At 41.8% G+C, this 18,262-nt stretch overlaps 1 protein-coding gene across 1 annotated transcript in view; it reads right to left on the bottom strand.

Annotated features, from left to right (window-relative positions):
• DMC1 (DNA meiotic recombinase 1) overlaps positions 1-18,262 on the bottom strand; it is a 49,299-nt gene that overhangs the window by 17,408 nt on the left and 13,629 nt on the right. The window contains exons 6-12 of the mRNA XM_008054615.1: positions 15,181-15,233; positions 13,661-13,702; positions 11,237-11,309; positions 5,403-5,494; positions 4,233-4,306; positions 3,992-4,106; positions 2,829-2,889 (exon numbers count right to left, since the gene is read on the bottom strand). Of these exons, the coding sequence (XP_008052806.1) occupies positions 2,829-2,889; positions 3,992-4,106; positions 4,233-4,306; positions 5,403-5,494; positions 11,237-11,309; positions 13,661-13,702; positions 15,181-15,233 (510 nt within the window). The remainder of the gene's footprint in view (positions 1-2,828; positions 2,890-3,991; positions 4,107-4,232; positions 4,307-5,402; positions 5,495-11,236; positions 11,310-13,660; positions 13,703-15,180; positions 15,234-18,262) is intronic.

Consider the following 18,262-nt stretch of genomic DNA (forward strand, 5'->3'; position numbering starts at 1 on the left):
AAAAAAAAAAAAAATATATATATATATATATAGCCTTTATTACTGTCTCAAGCTCTCTGTTTAGCTGATATCAAAAATCTCCTCCCCATTCTGACTTCTTCTTCAATTATTTCCTTTCTGTCACTCCTCTATTCCTCCTTTCATTGTCATATTGGAGTTAATTCAAAATGATTTTACTCTTTTTGCAACTTTTCTACAAATATAAGAAAAAGACCTCTATCTGACCTAATTTTCACCAATTTCCTTTGCCTTCTAACTCTAGAGTGACAGTTTTGGCCTCTTCAATATTCCCTCCCCACACCTGAAGAAAGAACGTTGCTCTTTAATTTGTACTGTTTTATTTGAATGCAACCCACTTCCTCCCTCTGAGCCAATGAGTCATTTTCTCCTTTTAAAGTGAGTCTTAAAAATCTTCCATTTCTCTTCAGTTTAAAATTATTCACCTTCTGAAGTACTTCATGTCCTGTGTATGAAGGACATCCCATAAAACAGAAAAAGCTGCCTTAATGACTCAAGGACTTTACTACAGACAATGAGTAACATACCAAGACTACAATTTTGAGTTGAATGGACATTATTTTTCTTCTTTATGGAGACAAGGATTTTTTTTCTCTTTTGTTCACTGGTGAATTCCCAGAATCTTTTTATGGAGATTTGCAATAAATATTATCGAATGAGTAAATGATTGATTTCTCCTCCCCAATGTTTTAAATTGGTTATTAATAGGTTTGTATGGCTAATATTTTCATATTCGAATCTCTTATAACTAAGCAGAAAATATACATAAGAGTAGAAAAGTGACAGGTATATTAAATTGGAGAAGATGCAGTAATACTGCTAGGGTAAGATTAGAAAATGCCTTGAGAGAGACACATTCATTTCAGTACAATTTATAGACTTTATATTAGCATATAGAATATCTTCTACGATATATATATATATGTATATACATACACATATATTTACTTATTTATTTATTTATTTTTTGAGTTGGAGTCTCACTCTGTCGCCCAGACTGGATTGCAGTGGCCGCTCCCGGCCACCGCAGCCTCGACCTGCTGGGCTCTGGCGATCCTTCCGCCTCAGCCTTCCAAGTAGCTGGAACTACAGGCGCGTGCTACCACACCCGGCTAATTTTTTTATTTATTGTAGAGATGAGGTCTTGCCAAGTTGTCCAGGTGGGTGTCGAATCTGCGGGCTCAGGAAATCCACTCACTTCAGCCTCCCAAAGCGTGGGATTACAGGCTGAGCCACCGAGCCTGGCTAATATTTTTATTTATTGTAGAGACAGGGTCTCACCATGTTGCCCAGACTGGACTTGAACCTGTGGGCTCAGGCAATTCTCTTGCCTCTACCTCCTAAAGTGCTGGGATTACAGGTGTGAGCCACTGTGTCCAGCAATGGGTAAAATCTTATTGCAGAGCAAGATATTTATGCAATCTCAAAGTATCACTCCACAAATTACTTATTAATTACCAAAGGGAATTTTTGTAATTCTCTTTTACAACAGATAAATCTTGTGACTATTATCTTAATCATACGATCAAATTTAATATCACTAATAATGGGACAAACTGCCATCATGTGCCTCCTGATATGATATACTGAGAATGGTATAGTATATGTAGTTTTCTTGCCAAAAGTGTTAGAGATTTTAAATAATGAAAAAGATCAACTTCAAATTGAGGGACAGCAAGACAGTTGGCTTGTGCTCTTCAAAAATGTCAGTGTCAGTTTCACACAGTGGCTCAAACCTATAATCCCAGCACTTTGGGAGGCCAAGGCAAGAGGATTGTCTGAGTCCAGGGGTCCGAGACCAGCCTGAACAACTTTTTTTTCCCAGCATAATCATACACAGTGAACTCAGAGGCCAGTTTAGTGGGTGTGGCAAATATGATAGGTGGTACTTCTGTAGAAACCATGGGCTTTAATCCCTGCAGGCTATAAGCCTCAGAAACCCACGCTCCCACCAACTTCTGCATGAAATCACTAAACTTGTAGTACATGACGCCCAGAGTCCGACTTTCCACCCTGAAATTCTTTTTCTTCACACAGGAGTCTTTGCTCATAGGGTTTCTTATACATATCTCAAGTATATACTGTAGTAAGTCTGCTGTTTTTGTTTTTATGCTAATAGTTTATTCGTACAATACTAGCCATTCATGTATCTGGAATATATGTTTTTATTTCCTTGGGATCTATTTCTTTCTTTCTTTTCTTTTGACAGAAAAGCTCCCACAGTGAGAGGGGACCCAAGGAGTTTGCCCGGGATCTATTTTTTTTTTTTTTTTTTTGAGTTGGAGTCTCACTCTGTCACTCAGACTGGAGTGTAGTGGCCAGCGGTCACCGCAGCCTCGACCTGCTGGGTTCCGGCGATCCTTTCGCCTCAGCCTTCCAAGTAGCTGGAACTACAGGTGCGCGCTACCACGCCCGACTAATTTTTTTTTATTTATTGTAGAGATGAGGTCTCATCAGGTTGCCCAGGCGGGTCTCGAATTCACGGGCTCAGGCAATCCACTCACCTCGGCCTCCCAAAGTGCTGGGATTACAGGCTGAGCCACCGAGCCTGGCCTAATTTTTTGATTTATTGTAGAGATGAGGTCTCACCAAGTTGCCTAGGCTGGTCTCAGACCCCTGGACTTAGGCAATCCTCTAGTCTTAGTTTCCCAAGTGCTGGGATTACAGGTTTGAGCCACCAAACCCAGCAGATTTGTGATATTTTTGTGCCCATGTAAGAACTGATTATTTTGACATTCTTTTTTATGCTACACTCTAATTCTTGTGATATTAACCTCTGTGAAATACAAAAGCAGAACTTTGGGGCTTACGTCATAGTTGCTCCTGGATCAGCAGTCATCTGATTGGTCACAAAAACAGCCACATTATATTCTGCATCAAGAAATAAAATTAACTGTAGTTACTGCTGGGGCTGCTTGTGTCACTCCCTGTACAATCCCCTTTTGTAGGGCAGGAAAATAATGTATGTCTTTCATACACAACACTAATATCCACCAGTGCCATTACAGTTAGTAAAATACATGTTAGTTAGTGTCATCCACCAGTGCCATTACAGTTAGTAAAATACATGTTCATTTAAAGAAAAGAGACAAAATTAAGAAACATGTGAGAAGAGAAATATAAATATAAAAATTCCTTTGTTTAGATTTCAGAGTTTAGAAATATTATATTATAAAATTTTTTTTTTTTTGAGTTGGAGTCTCACTCCCTCACCCAGGCTGGAGTGCAGTGGCACACATGCTCACAGCCTCGATCTACTAGCCTCAGGCTATCCTTCCTCCTCAGCCTTCCAAGTAACTGAAAATACAGGTATGCGCCACCATGCCCAGCTAATTTTTTATTGTAGAGATGAGGTCTCACCAAGTGGCCCAGGCTGTTCTCAAACCCGTGGGCTCAGGCAATCTTCTCACCTCAGCCTCCCAAAGAGCTAGGATTATAGGTGTGAGCCACCGTGCCCAACCTGTGATTTTATTTATTTATTTATTTATTTATTTTCTGCTTCTCTTTCTCCTCCTCTGTAGCCCCTGACACACTGCTGCTACTCGAGTCATAATTTTATTTTTTAAAAGAGTAGGCCGGGCTTGGTAGCTTAGCCTGTAATCCCAGCACTTTAGGAGGCCGAGGCGAGTGGATTACCTGAGCCCCCAGGTTTGAGACCCACCCGGGAAACTGGGGGAGACCTCACATCTACAATAAATCAAAAATTAGCCGGGCATGGTAGCGTGCGCTTATAGTTCCAGCTACCTGGAAGTCTGAAGTGGAAGGATCGCCAGAATCCAGCAGGTCGAGGCTGTGGTGGCTGGTAGCATGCCACTGCACTACAGTCTGGGTGACAGAGTGAGGCTCCAACTCAAAAAAAAGAAAAAAAAGAGTATTGCCCCCTGACATTATTCTGAGTCTCTCTGTAAAGCATACTTAGCAAACATAGTCACAGATGCCATTCTGATGTTGCCAGTATATTTTAAAGATATACCTTCTGAGATTTTTTGAAGTCGTGACAACATCTGGGCTAGTTTTTGCTGCCGTTCAGCCAACTCTCCACGCCCACTGAAATCCACTCGAAAAAGTGCCATTATTGAATCAATGATCTGCACATAATAAACATAAAAATAAATACACATTTGGAAATGGAAGGAAGAAGTTAATCTGAATAGAGATCAGTAGAAGAAAATATATGTTAAATAGCTCTGTGGGAACATAATTAAAACTTGTACCAATAACTTGAAGATGCCAGCTTCTTCATGGAACTTTGCAGCTACATAATCAAGCAGCTCCATCTGATGTTCACCTGGTGGGAAATGCAGTAAGAAAATGTTAGAAAAGTTAGAAAAAACAGAGGCTAAGATTATTCATGTCCTTGGGGACCAGGTAAAAGATAGTCCTTGAAGGAGTCTCTGATTTATGATTTTATTAAATATGATTGCATATTCTGCTTTAGCATACGTTCCCAATGCTACATTATCCAAAAAATAATGTTACTCTGCATTTCAAAGACAAAGAATAAGAAATAATTTTTTTTTTGACCTGCTGGGCTTCGGGGATCCTTCCGCCTCAGCCTTCCAAGTAGCTGGAACTACAGGCTTGAGCTACCACACCCAGCTAATTTTTTTTTATTTATTGTAGAGATGAGGTCTCGCCAAGTTGTCCAGGTGGTCTCGAACCCGCGGGCTCAGGCAATCCACTCACCTCAGCCTCCCAAAGTGCGGGATTACAGGCTGAGCCACCGAGCCCGGCTAAGAAATAATTTAAGGGCATTTTATTTTATAAGGACTTACCAGACTTTATCTTTTATGGACTGACTAAATTAAGTTCAAGAAAAGTAAAATAAAGAAAAGAACAGTGTCAAAATGTATCTTCTGACTGGGTGCAGTGGCTCACATATGTAATCATAGCACTTTGGAAGGCTGAGACAGGCGGATTGCTTGAGTCCAGGAGTCTGAGACCAACCTGGGCAACACAGTGAAATCTCATCTCTATAAAAAGTCAGAAAGCTGGAAGGCTGAGGTGGAAGGATTGCCGGAGCCCAGCAGGTCGAGGCTGCGGTGGCCGGGAGCGGCAACTGCACTCCAGTCTGGGCGACAGAGTGAGACTCCAACTCAAAAAAAAAAAAAAAAGTCAGAAAGCTAGCTGGGCATGGTGGCATACACCTGTAGCCCTAGCTACTCAGGATGCTGAGGTGGAAAGATTGTCTGAGCCCAGGAGGTCGAGGCTGCCGTGAGCCATGATCATCATGATCATGCCACTGCGCTCCAGCCTGGGTGACAGAGTGACACCCCACTCAAAAAAAAAAAAAAAAAAAATATATATATATATATGTCTTTCAAATAGTAAATCAGTTGCCAATCTTACATTGACCCAAGCATCCAACCACATGGAGCTCTTACTAGTATATGCACGCGCATAAAGTACATTGTCCAGCACTGCATTATGATCTACATTGAAGCGATCAGCAATGTCCCGAAGGCGATCTGGACGACTGGAGTATGTCAAGATTAAGGATTCAATAAATCAATTCCAAAATAACTTTAGACAACTTCAAAACAAAGTATCTTAAGTAATCAAGTGAACAGAGGACAAATTCTGGAGGGTGCTAATAATTACTTAAAGTGTATACCAGATTTTATTTTTCACAAATGCCTCCACTTACTTTAGGTAGTGGTAATGGTCCTAGAAATAGTAAGGCAGTAATAAATTTAAATTATAAATTCTTAGGCCAGGGGCAGTGGCTCACCCCTATAATCACAGCACTTTGGGAGGCCGAGGTGAGAGGATTGCCTGAGCCCATGGGTTGGAGACTAGTCTGGACAACCTGGTGAGACCTCATGTCTACAATAAATAAAAAAAATTAGCTGAGCATGGTGGTGCGTGCCTGAAGTTCCAGCTACTTGGAAGGCTGAGACAGAAAGATTACCTGTTCCCAGCTGGTCAAGGCTGCATTGGCTGTGAGCGTGCCATTGCATTCCAGCATGAACAACAGAGACTCCAACTCAAAAAAAAAAAGAAAGGCTAAAATGAAATGCATGTTTATGGTCTCATTTCACTGTATTTATATTGTTTATATAGCACTGATCATACTATAGTTGTAAAGCAAGGATTATTTATAATCTTATTTGTAACACTTGCAAGTAATTCAATAAATGTTGAATTGAATTGTGTTTAGGATTTCCAAGTCATCTATATTGTAATGTATTATATATGTTCTTTAGAGCTTCAGCGACAGCGACTAAAATCTTTTACTGCTATTGAGTATACCTAGTAAATGTTTTTGTGGACAAGTCAAGGAAGACAGGGAATTGAAAATGGCAATAAAAATCTTTTTCACCATGTCAGTTTCTACAAAACCCTGACACCATGTGACCAGGGGTGTAAAATTGGGTTTACACTGAAGGGAAGTTCAAATCAATCTACAAATATTGTTAACTGATTACCACATGAAATTGATTACTATGCTAACCAATTACTAAGGCAAAGCATTATGGAGAATATAAAAAGTCATAAAACAATATATGCCATAAGTAAGTTTATTTTTTAATTTTTTTGTTTTTTTGAACTCTCTTTTTTTTTTTTTTGAGTTGGAGTCTCACTCAATCACCCAGACTGGAGTGCAGTGGCCGCTCCCGGCCACCACAGCCTTGACCTGTTGGGCTCTGGCGATCCTTCCACCTCAGCCTTCCAAGTAGCTGGAACTACAGGTGCATGCTACAAGTAAGTTTATTTAATTTATTTATTTGCTTATATATTTATTTGAGTCAGCGTCTTAGTCGCCCAGGCTGGAGCCACAGTGGCATGCTCATGGCCACCGCAGCCTCGACCTGCTGGGTTCAGGTGATCTTTCTGCCTCAGCCTTCCAAGTAGCTGGAATTACAGGCACGCACCACCACGTCTAACTAATTTTTTTAACTTAACATAGAGATGATGTCTCGCCATGTTGCTCAGGATGGTCTTGAACCTGTGGGCTCAGGCAATCCTCTCGCCTTGACCTCCCAAAGTGCTGGAATTACAGGCATGAGCCATCACCCTGGCCATGCCCTTGGCAAGTTTAACACATAATTAAGGAGATAAGATACGAACTTATAAAAAGAAGACTCAAGGGACATCACTATAAGTGCAAGAAACACCTAAAGAAAGAACATCTGAAGGTGGCCCTTGCCACAGTACCTCCTACCCCCACCCAGCTGTTCTCTCTTACATATGACTTAGCTCCTAACTTACCTCCTACCCCACTCAGCCTCTCCCTTACATATGACTTAGCTCCTAACTATTTCTCTGTATTGCTCTTGGTAAAATCCAAATTGCCCAAACTGTGGCTGCTCATCTGCAAGTATGACTTCTCCCTCTCAAAGAATCATCTTTCATAAACTATTTTTTTTTTTTTTGAGTTGGAGTCTTACTCCGTTGCAGTGGCACACTCACAGACACTCCAGCGTCTACTTGCTAGGCCCTGGCCATCCTTCCACCTTAGCCTTCCAAGTAGCCGGAACTACAGGCACATGCTACCATGCCTGGCCTTGCAAGGTCTCACCAAGTTGCCTGGGCTGCTCTCGAACCCATGGGCTCAGGCAATCCACTCGCCTTGGCCTCCCAAAGTGCTGGGATTATAGGCTGAGCCACCGAGCCCGGCCTCATCAACTATTTCTGAAACTAGCCAAATTCCAGTTGAGGCTCCTTGCTAAAGCACTATACAACACCCACCCTTCTTCCCTAAGTTAGAAGGCTCCATGAGAGTCTTCTTATGCCTAGCATTTCCGAATAAAGACTTCTGCAAGTTCTCTGGTCATTTTCTTTTACATGAGTATTTTAGAAGTACATTCTATAATAGATTGAGAAAGACAAAGTTTTCTAAATTGAGTAATTAGAGAAGATTAGAAAAAGCAAGCCTTGAAATGAGAGTCTTAAAGGATTAGTATGATTCAGAAAGATTGTGAGATGGCAATAGAGGGAGCAAATATCCCATAGGATAGAAATACAACATGCAAATTTCTCTATGACCAGCCAAAATAACATTCAAGAATGAAAACAAAGTAAAGGCATTTTCAGACATATTGGAGCCCAAAGTTTACCACTTGGATTGCCTTTCTGAAGGAAGTACTTGAGTTGGCATTACAGCAAAACAAACATACAGGAAAGAATAAGATTTGAGATTAAATAAATCATAACGAATAAACAAAAATCTTTTTTTGTTTTGTTTTGTTTTTGAGTCAGAGTCTCACTGTTACTCAGGCTGGAGTGCAGTGGCACGCTCACAGCCATCACAGCCTCGACCTACTGGGCTCAGGCAATCCTCCTGCCTCCTGCCTCAGCCTTGGCAAGACCTCATCTCTACGATAAATCAAAAAATTAACCGGGTGTGGTAGCGCGCGCCTGTAGTTCCAGCTACTCGGAAGGCTGAGATGGAAGGATCGCCGGAGCCCAGCAGGTCGAGGGTGCGGTGGCCAGGAGCGGCCATTGCACTCCAGTCTGAGCGACAGAGTGAGACTCCAACTCAAAAAAAAAAAAAAAAAAAAAAAAAAATTTCAGCTGGGCACAGTGGCTCATGCCTATAATCCCAACACTTTGGGAGGCCGAGGTGAGAGGATGGTCTGAGCCCACAGGTTCAAGACCCGACTGAGCAACTCGGCAATACCTCATCTCTACAATAAGTTAAAAAAAAATTAGCCTGGCATGGTGATGCGTTCCTGTAGTTCCAGCTATTGGAAGGCTGAGGTGGAAGGATCGCCTGAGCCCAGCAGGTTGAGGCTGAGGTGGCTGGGAGCATGTGCCACTGCCCTCCAGACTGGTGACAGAGTGAGACTCCAAAAAAAACCAAAAACAAATGTCTGGTTGGTCGCAGTGGTGCAAGATTGTAATCCCAGCATTTTGGGAGGCCGAGGTGAGGGGATTGCCTGAGCCCACGGTTTCGAGAACAACCTGGGCAACTTGGCGAGACCTCATCTCTACAATAAATCAAAAAATTAGTCGGGCCGGGCTCGGTGGCTCAGCCTGTAATCCCGCGCCTTTGGGAGGCTGAGGTGAGTAGATTGCCTGAGCCGGCGGGTTCGAGACCTGCCTGGGCAACGAGACCTCATCTCTACCATAAATCTAAAAATCAGCCGGGTGTGGTAGCGCATGCCTGTAATTCTGGCTACTCGGAAGGCTGAGGCAGAAGAATCGCCGGAGCCCAGCAGGTCGAGGCTGCGGTGGCCGGGAGTGGCCATTGCACTCCAGTCTGGGCAACTGAGTGAGACTCCAACTCAAAAAAAAAAAAAAAAAAAATTAGTCGGGCGTGGTAGCATGCACCTGTAGTTCCAGCTACTTGGAACACTGAGGCGGAAGGATTACGTGAGCCCAGGAAGTCAAAGCTGCGGTGGCTGTGAATGTGCCACTGCACTTGAGCTTGTGCAGTAGAGTGTGAATCCAACTAAAAAAAAAAAAAAAAAAAGAAGATTATTGACTCACTCAGAGTCATGGTCTCAAATAAAAGAAAGGTATGAAAGAAGCAAAAGCAAAGAAGGAAAAACGGGCAGAGCCTGTTTGGGTAATAGAAAGAATTGCAGTTTAATTAAAGCGTTAGATATTTCAGAATAGAAGTTCAGAAAGGTGGCTGGGTGTAGTGGCTGAAGCCTGTGATTCCAGCACTTTGGGAGGCTGAGACAAGAGTATTGTCTGAGCCCAGGGTTTGAGACCAGCCTGGGCAACTTGGTGAGACCTTGTCTTTACAATAAATCAAAAAATTAGCTGGGTGTGGTGGTACATGCCTGTAGTTCCAGCTACTTGGAAGGCTGAGGCAGAAGCATCACCTGAGCCCAGCAAGTCAAGGCCACAACGGCAGTGAGTGTGCCACTGCACTCCAGCCTGGGTGACAGTGAGACTCCAACTCAAAAAAAAAAAACAGAAAGAAAGAAAGAAAAGAAAGAAGAAAGATAACCGGGGTATTAGACATGAAGGGTTTTGCTAGGAAGTGATGAGAAATTGATTTAGTTGGAAGCAACAGGAATAAAAAGAAAAGTACAAGAAATACTAGAGAGGAAAATTGATAGGACTTGACCATATTTGGTAGACAAGGAAAGAGAGATTTGAAAAACCACTTTCAGGTTTTTTATCTAGATTCTGGGATAATAATGATGCTAATGATAGAACTGGGAAGATCATGTTTCAGAGAAAAGGTGATGTTTCATTTTAATGTGTTAGATGTGAGGTATAGGAGGATATCCGGATGGTAGTCAGAATTTTTAGATTCAGATTGGGAAAGAGGTAGGGCCAAAGATAAGGATGAAGTAACCAAGGAGGAAAGAGAACTTACAAAGAAATAAGAGAAGAGAACAAAGAATATAACTTTAGGGTGTGCCTATATTTAGGAAGAAGACTAAAATGAGGAACCCACAGAAATAGAGGAAGTAAAAGGAAATCCGGAAAAGTCAAGCAAAAGGAAAGTTTCAAGAAGAAAAGAATAGTCAGTAATGTTTCACACAGAGAAAGAGAGATTTTTCAGGGGCAGACTGAAATTTTTTGATTTATTGTAGAAACAAGGTTTCGGTTTCGCCAAGTTGCCCAGGCTGGTCTTGAACCTCTGGGCTCCAGCAAGCAACTCTCTTGCCTCAGTCTCCAAAAGTCCTGGGGATTACAGACATGAGCCAACACACTTGGTTTTTTTTTTTTTTTTTTTTTTTTTTTTTTTAGAGAGAGTCTCGGTCATGCGGGCTGTAGTGCAGTGGTGTGATCATAGCTCACTGCAACCTCAACCTCCTAGTTTAAGCGATCCACCTACCTTAGCCTACTGAGTAGCTGGGACTACAGGCAAGTGTCATCACGCCTGGCTAAATTTTAAGTTATTTTTGTAGAGATGGAGTCTTACTATATTGCCCAAATTTGAATTCCTGGCATCAAGTGATCCTCGTGCTTCAGCCTCCCAAAGCGCTGGAATTACAGAAGTGAGCCACTATGTCCAGCCAATAATCTTACTATTAGGCAACATCTTTGGAGAAGTAAGAGGATTAAAAATAAATAAAATATATCCTCTCATGTATTCATTTTGTTAGTTTTATAACAAACTCATGTGGAGAAGTGAAACTTTATTAAATAAAAAGTTATTTGAGAACTTGACCAGAAATTGTTTTCCCCGTAACTTTTCTCATTATTGCTAGTTTATAAAATGATTACAAAAATAATGTATTTTTAACTCTCTTTTGTAGTTACATTACTGTATCACATTACTATGTTAGCACTTAAGTAAAAGGGTTACAAAGTATTTTCTGTATCAATGAAGATAATCTTTCCTCCGGGGTAGCCACCAGCTCCTGGAAGTTGAGCTGTCACTAGGAAGCAATAAAAAAATTAATATTAATTAGGAATGCATAAACTTTGTACAAATGAATATATAAATAAACATGGGATTTATACTGATGGCAACTCTGTAGTAAATTTAGCAGAGTCATGATCCCTTAGTTTCTAAACATCATGTTATATTTTCACATTACTTAGCCAGTGATGAAATTAGAAGTATTCTGCTAGCATAGCCATAATTCAACAAAGAATTTCAATATTTCTCACAATGGGAGATAGTTATGAAGGTTAGTTCTCCCAAAGAATGGAGGTAGAATTTAAGATTGCTAACTTTCTTTCTATAAGAAATAATCAGCCGGGCTTGGTGGCTCAGCCTGTAATCCCGCTCTTTGGGAGGCTGAGGTGAGTGGATTGCCTGAGCCCGCGGGTTCGAGACCCGCCTGGGCAACTTGGCGAGACTTCATCTCTACAATAAAATTAAAAAAAAAATTAGCCAGGTGTGGTAGTTCCAGCTACTTGGAAGGCTGAGGCGGAAGGATTGCCGGAGTCCAGCAGGTGGAGGCTGTGGTGGCCGGGAGCGTGCCACTGCACTCCAGTCTGGGCAGAGTGAGACTCCAACTCAAAAAAAAAAAAAAAAAGAAAAGAAATAATCAAGGGGTAGGGAAAAGAAAAAAAGAAAATTTGTAATTATATTACAAATATAATTTATACTATCTAACTCATTTGTTTCCTTTCAATTAATGTAAGTGAAATTTAAAAAATGCATTTACTTTGTATGTAGAAGTATTATAATCGTTAACAGTAATGAGCTACTTTGTACCACGTACATGCATTATTTCATTTACTTTTCTTTTTCTTTTTTTTTTGAGTTGGAGTCCTCACTCTGTCGCCCAGACTGGAGTGCAGTGGCCGCTCCCTGCCACCGCAGCCTCGACCTGCTGGGCTCCGGCGATCCTTCCGCCTCAGCCTTCCAAGTAGCCGGAATTACAGGCATGCGCTACCACGCCTGGCTGATTTTTTTATTTATTGTAGAGATGAAGTCTCACCGCCCAGGTGGGTCTTGAACCAGTGGGCTCAGGCAATCCACTCACCTCAGCCTCAATTACTTTTCAAAACAATCCTAAGACTTGGCACTATCATTATTTCTATTTTATTGATGGGGAAAATTATAGAGGTGAAGTAACTTGCCCAAGGTCACACAGCTATTAATGGTAGAGCTAAGACTGGAGTCAGGCGTTTTGAGTCCAGAACACCCTTGTTAACCACTTTGCCAAGCTCCTTCTATTTCTTTTTTTTTTTTGAGTTGGAGTCTCACTCTGTCACCCGACTGGGGTGCAGTGGCCGCTCCCGGCCACCGCAACCTCGACCTGCTGGGCTCCAGCGATCCTTCTGCTTCAGCCTTCCGAGTAGCTGGAACTACAAGCGCGCGCTACCATGCCCAGCTAATTTTTGATTTATTGTAGAGATGAGATCTCACCAAGTTGGCCACGCGGGTCTCGAACCTGCGGGCTCAGGCAATCCACTCACCTCAGCCTCCCAAAGGTGCGGGATTACAGGCTTAGCCACTGAGCCCGGCTTGCTCCTTCTATTTCATTCAAATACATGCCCGATAGTATCTTTGTTGTTGTTCTTGTTTTTTTTTTTTTTTTTGAGTTGGAGTCTTACTCTGTCACCCAGGCTGGAGTGCAGTGGCATCCTCATCCACTGCAGTCTCAACCACTGGGCTCAGGTGATCCTTCTGCCTCAACCTTCCATGTAGCCGGAACTACAGGCACACACTACCACGCCCGGCTAATTTTTTGATTTGTTGTAGAGAAGAGGTCTCACCAAGTTGCCCAGGCTGGTCTTGAACTATGGGGCTCAGGCAAGCCTCTGGCCTCGGCCTCCCAAAGTACTGGAATTACAGGCATGAGCCACTGCGCCCAACCCCAATAGTATCTTTGTAAACAAGGAGGTATCTTTGCCTTTTTTTTTTTAAATGTGTTTTTAAGTATCTCTGAAGGCCAGCCTTATTTCATGGAAAGTAGGTCTAGGCCTCAATAGATTTTGTATCATTCTTGCAAAAAAAAAAATTTAGAAAAGATAGAATGGCAAAAATTGAGACAGTGGACCCCTTTTCTCACCAACACACTCATATACCCATTTACCTTCTCCCTCTTTCCATTTAGGTGTTCACAGTGCAGCATATACAGCATCAGCTCAACCATCACACATTCAAACACGAGCTATGTAACCATGAGTAATTTACTTAATATCCTTGAGTTTTAGCATCCTTGCAAATTTTCTCAGATTACAAGAGATTATTTAAAGTACCAGGCACATAGTAGATGTTTAGTAAGTAATAGCTATAATCATTCTTATTATTGTTGTTATGAATCCCTACCACAGAGGGTATGAGAGAGCTGGGTTTTTCCGGTACGAAATTCTGTGAAATAGAGAAAAGATAATAAAAAACATGCATAGTTAGATCTTTTCATAAGGAATAAAACATGGCCTCAGATATATTACTCTTTTCCAACTGTAAAATCACACTCATAAAGCACCTCGTGGGTCACAAATGAATTTTGTATGTGTGAATTCCAATAGTAAAAATAATTTTAATGTTTTTTTTTTTCAAAAAACTCTCCTTTAGATAAAAATTAATTTAAATCAAATCATCTTAGAAATAGTTATATAAGGCTGGGCTCGGTGGCTCAGCCTGTATTCCCAGCACTTTGGGAGGCTGAGGCAAGTGAATTGCCTGAGCCCACAGGTTCAAGACCCACCTGGGGCAACTTGGCAAGACCTCGTCTCTACAATAAATAAAAAATTAGCTGGGCATGGTAGCACATGCCTGTAGTTCCAATTACTTGGAAGGCTGGGGCGGAAGGATCACCAGAGTCCAGCAGGTTGACGCTGGGGTGGCCGTGAGTGTGCTACTGCACTACAGTCTGGACGACTGAGCGAGACTCCGACTCAAAAAAAAAAAAGAAAGAAATAGTTATATAAATGAAAGTTTAAGATCCTACTACAACCAGCCTGAGTAACTTGGCAAGACCTCATCTCTACAATAAATAAAATAATTTGCACGGCATGGTGGTGCATGCTTGTAGTTCCAGTTACTTGGAAGGCTGAGGTGGAAGGATCGCCTGAGCCCAGCAGCTGTGAGCATGCCACTACTGCACTCCAGCCTGGGTGACAGAGTGAGACTCCAGCTCAAAAAAACAAAAACAAACAAACAAACAAACAAAAACCCTACCACAGAAAGTTTGTGGCTTTCCTGATGAACTGAGGTCCTCAAGGGGAGCTGAAGTAGTCTCAAATTGGTGGCATCCCTTAGCTACCAATAGAAGCAAATTCTCTCTGGAGGAAAACTTTCCTACTTACCAATTTAGGTATACTGAACTCCCATATATTAAAATCAAGCAATAAGCTCACAAATACCAATAAATACACAAGAAGGTAAGCCACTAAGACTGAATCAACAGAAATGATGTAAACCAGTTTTAGTTCCCCAAGTCAACAGAAAAACAAACAAAAACAGATTTCCCCAAGAACTGCAAATATTGGAATAATGAGGAAAGAAAGAATTTAATCTTTGTGTTCTGGAACATTTATTGCCTAGAAATAAAGTCAGACTCATTATTCAGTTATACTGTTCAAAGGAATAAGGGGAAAACATTAAATTCCTTGTATAGGAATCACAAAAGGATGAAAAGTACCAATAAGACCCATCAGTTAATGTTTGTATATATTTTTATTGCAGTCCAAAATGATCCTGTATTACAATAATTGAGATTTCATCTTAAGTTCCAAGATAGATATAATTTACTGTTGTTTAATTATGTGTGTATATACATGTAGATATATGTATACAGATATATGTGTATTTTTCATATAACAAAATAGTGAGGTTCTACCTACCTCCAAAAGCTTCCGTGATTGCCATGCTTTCAATTCCACCCCCTAGCAACTTACTGGAAATAGAAAGAAAGCATTCATAACAGGAACAGAAATAGGGATATTAAAAAAGGAGAGTGTATTCATATTGCTAATATCTATTTCTCTGTCTTACCTATCATCTATCTACCTATCTGTACAACATGAACAGGAATTCTTTCTTAGCTGAACAGATGGCATTCCGCCTGCTCAGATCACAGGTTCTATTGTGCATGGGCAGGTAGGTTAGCAAAACAATTTATAAGCCCTGCTGTTCTTACCTGCAAGTATCAATAGTAAATGGGAAATACTGGGTGCTGTAGGCTTAAAAAATAATAATAGGCCGGGCGTGGTGGCTCATGCCTATAATCCCAGAACTTTGGGAGGCAGAGGTGAGAGGATTGCCTAATTCCAGGGGCTAGAGACCAGCCTGAGCAACTCATCTCTACAATAAATTTTTAAAAATTTGGCTAGGCTTGATGGCATGCGCCTGTAGTTCCAGCTACTTCAAAGGCTGAGGCTGAAGGTCGCCTGAGCCCTGAAGGTTGAGACTGTGGTGGCCATAAGCATGCCACTGCACTCCAGCCCAGGTGACAGAGTGAGACTCCAACTCAAAAATAAACATACAAGGCCAAGGTGAGTGGATTTCCTGAGCCCGTGGGTTCAAGACCAGCTCAGGCAACTTGGGAGACCTTGTCTCTACAATTAAAAAAAAAAATTGGCCGAGTGTGGTAGCACGGGCCTGTAGTTCTGGCTACTTGTAAGGCTGAGGTGGGTCACTGGAGCCCAGCAGGTCAACTCTGGGGTGGCTGTGAGTGTGCCACTGCATTCCAACCCTGGGTGACAGACTGAGAGTCCAACTCAAAAATAAATAAATAAACAAAAAACCTTGTATATAGTTTCTATTGGCATGACTTTTGGGATATGATTACTGATCAGACAAACCATTGAGAGACATGGATAAACCAGTAGGTTTAAGAGAGCAAGACAAAAGTAAATTGAAGCAATGTTGAAGTGGGGGCTGCAGGCTTCAATGAGGAAAAGAAAAATCTAGATACTGACCTGGATAACTTAAGTCTAAAGGATATGGGCTGAGAGATAATCCTATTTGGAGGGAAAACAGTTGGAGCTCCTATAGGCCTAGCAACTATTACAGGTAGTTTTACTTATCCTTCCTGATCTTGAGAAAAATCAGCCTGAAAAGCTACAGAACTGGAAAATTCCAGACAAAATTTCTTTTTTTTTTTTTTGAGTTGGAGTCTCACTTGGTCGCCCAGACTGGAGTGCAGTGGCCGCTCCCGGCCACCGCAGCCTCGCCTGCTGGGCTCTGGCGATCCTTCCACCTCAGCCTTCCAAATAGCTGGAATTACAGGCGCGCGCTACCACATCCAGCTGATTTTTTGATTTATTGTAGAGATGAGGTCTCACTGCCCAGGCGGGTCTCGAACCCGCGGGCTCAGGCAATCCACTCACCTCAGCCTCCCAAAGGCGCGGGATTACAGGCTAAGCCACCGAGCCCGGCTGACAAAATTTCTTATAGATATGCAGTCTCAATCAACTGAAAAGTGTAAACTAAAAATAAAATCCTAAGCACCTCAACCAACTGAATGGACCCCCTCTTGGCCAAGGGGACCCCAGAAAAACCCTAAAAACTAAATTCCTGGCCATGATAGGGAGGGAGGTTGGACACACCTTGTTATATTCCCTCCTTTTGGAGTTTGGGCACAACTGACCAGCATTAACATTAAAATAGAAATCATAAGACTGACAGAACAGACTCTGTGACAATAAGATACCAAATTATACATGAGATCCAAAGTCATGCAAGGCAAAGGTCAAGTCCTACAAACAGTTAAATAGATTTTCTTTTCTTCTGCCTCAGCCTTCCAAGTAGCTGGAACTGCAGGTGTGTGCCACCACACCCAACTTAAAAAAAAAAAATTAATCCAGTATAATGTGGCATACTTTTCAATCTGACTCTAGTATAGCATCACATGACAGATAGCAGACCTCTTTATATTAATTGAAGGGTTTTTTTGTACTGACTTCAACTCTTTTGATAACAAAACTTAATTCTTTTCTTTTCTTTCTTTTTTTTTTTTAGAAACAAGGTCTCCCTTCATTACCAAGGCTGGAATGCAGTGGTGCAATCATAACTCACTGCAACCTGGAACTTCTGGGCTCTAGTGATCCTCTCATCTCAGTCTTCTGAGTAGCTAGGACTTACAGGCATGTGCCACCAAGCCTGGCTAATTTTAAAATTTTTTGTAGAGATGGAGTCTCGCTATTTTGCCCAGGCTGGTCTTGAACTGCTAGCTTCAGATGATCCTCCTGCCCTAGTGCTGGGATTATAGATGTGAACATTGTGCCTGACCACAAAACTTAACTCTTTCAACCAGTAGCCAACTAAAGAATCCTTAAAACTCACCTATGACTTATAAACACCTGTTTAGAGATGTCTTGCCTTTTTAGGCTAACTGATGTATACTTTCCATGTAAAGATTTATAATTTTACCAACAATTCTTGTGTCCCTAAATTATAAAACCAAACTGTAACCTGACCGCCTTGGTAAGCCACTGTGTCCAGTCAAAACTTGCTAGCTTTATAAATGGACTTAAAACTTAAGGAAAAATGTGTAACAGTTTAGTGAGTTAAATATTAATTTTTTTTTTGAGTTGTAGTCTCACTCTGTCACCCAGGCTAGAGTGCAGTGGCATGCTCACAGCCACCACAGCCTCAACCTCCTGGATTCAGGCAGTTCTTCTACCTCAGCTTTCCAAGTAGCTGGAACTACAGGCACGCACCACTGCACCTGCCTAATTTTTTGATTTATTGTAGAGATGAGGTCTCGCCAAGTTGTCCAGGCTGATCTCGAACTCATGATCTCAGGCAATCCTCTTATCTCGGCCTCGTAAAGTGCTGGGATTATAGGCGTGAGTCACCATGCCTGGCCTAAATATTAAGTTTTAAAAATCCACAGGGACCGGGCTCGGTGGCTCAGCCTGTAATCTCGCGCCTTTGGGAGGCTGAGGTGAGTGGATTGCCTGAGCCCGCGGGTTCGAGACA

The sequence above is a fragment of the Carlito syrichta genome, unplaced genomic scaffold (genome assembly GCF_000164805.1).
Source record: "Carlito syrichta isolate Samal-C Ts95f unplaced genomic scaffold, Tarsius_syrichta-2.0.1 Scaffold297143, whole genome shotgun sequence".
Taxonomy (NCBI): Eukaryota; Metazoa; Chordata; class Mammalia; order Primates; family Tarsiidae; genus Carlito; species Carlito syrichta.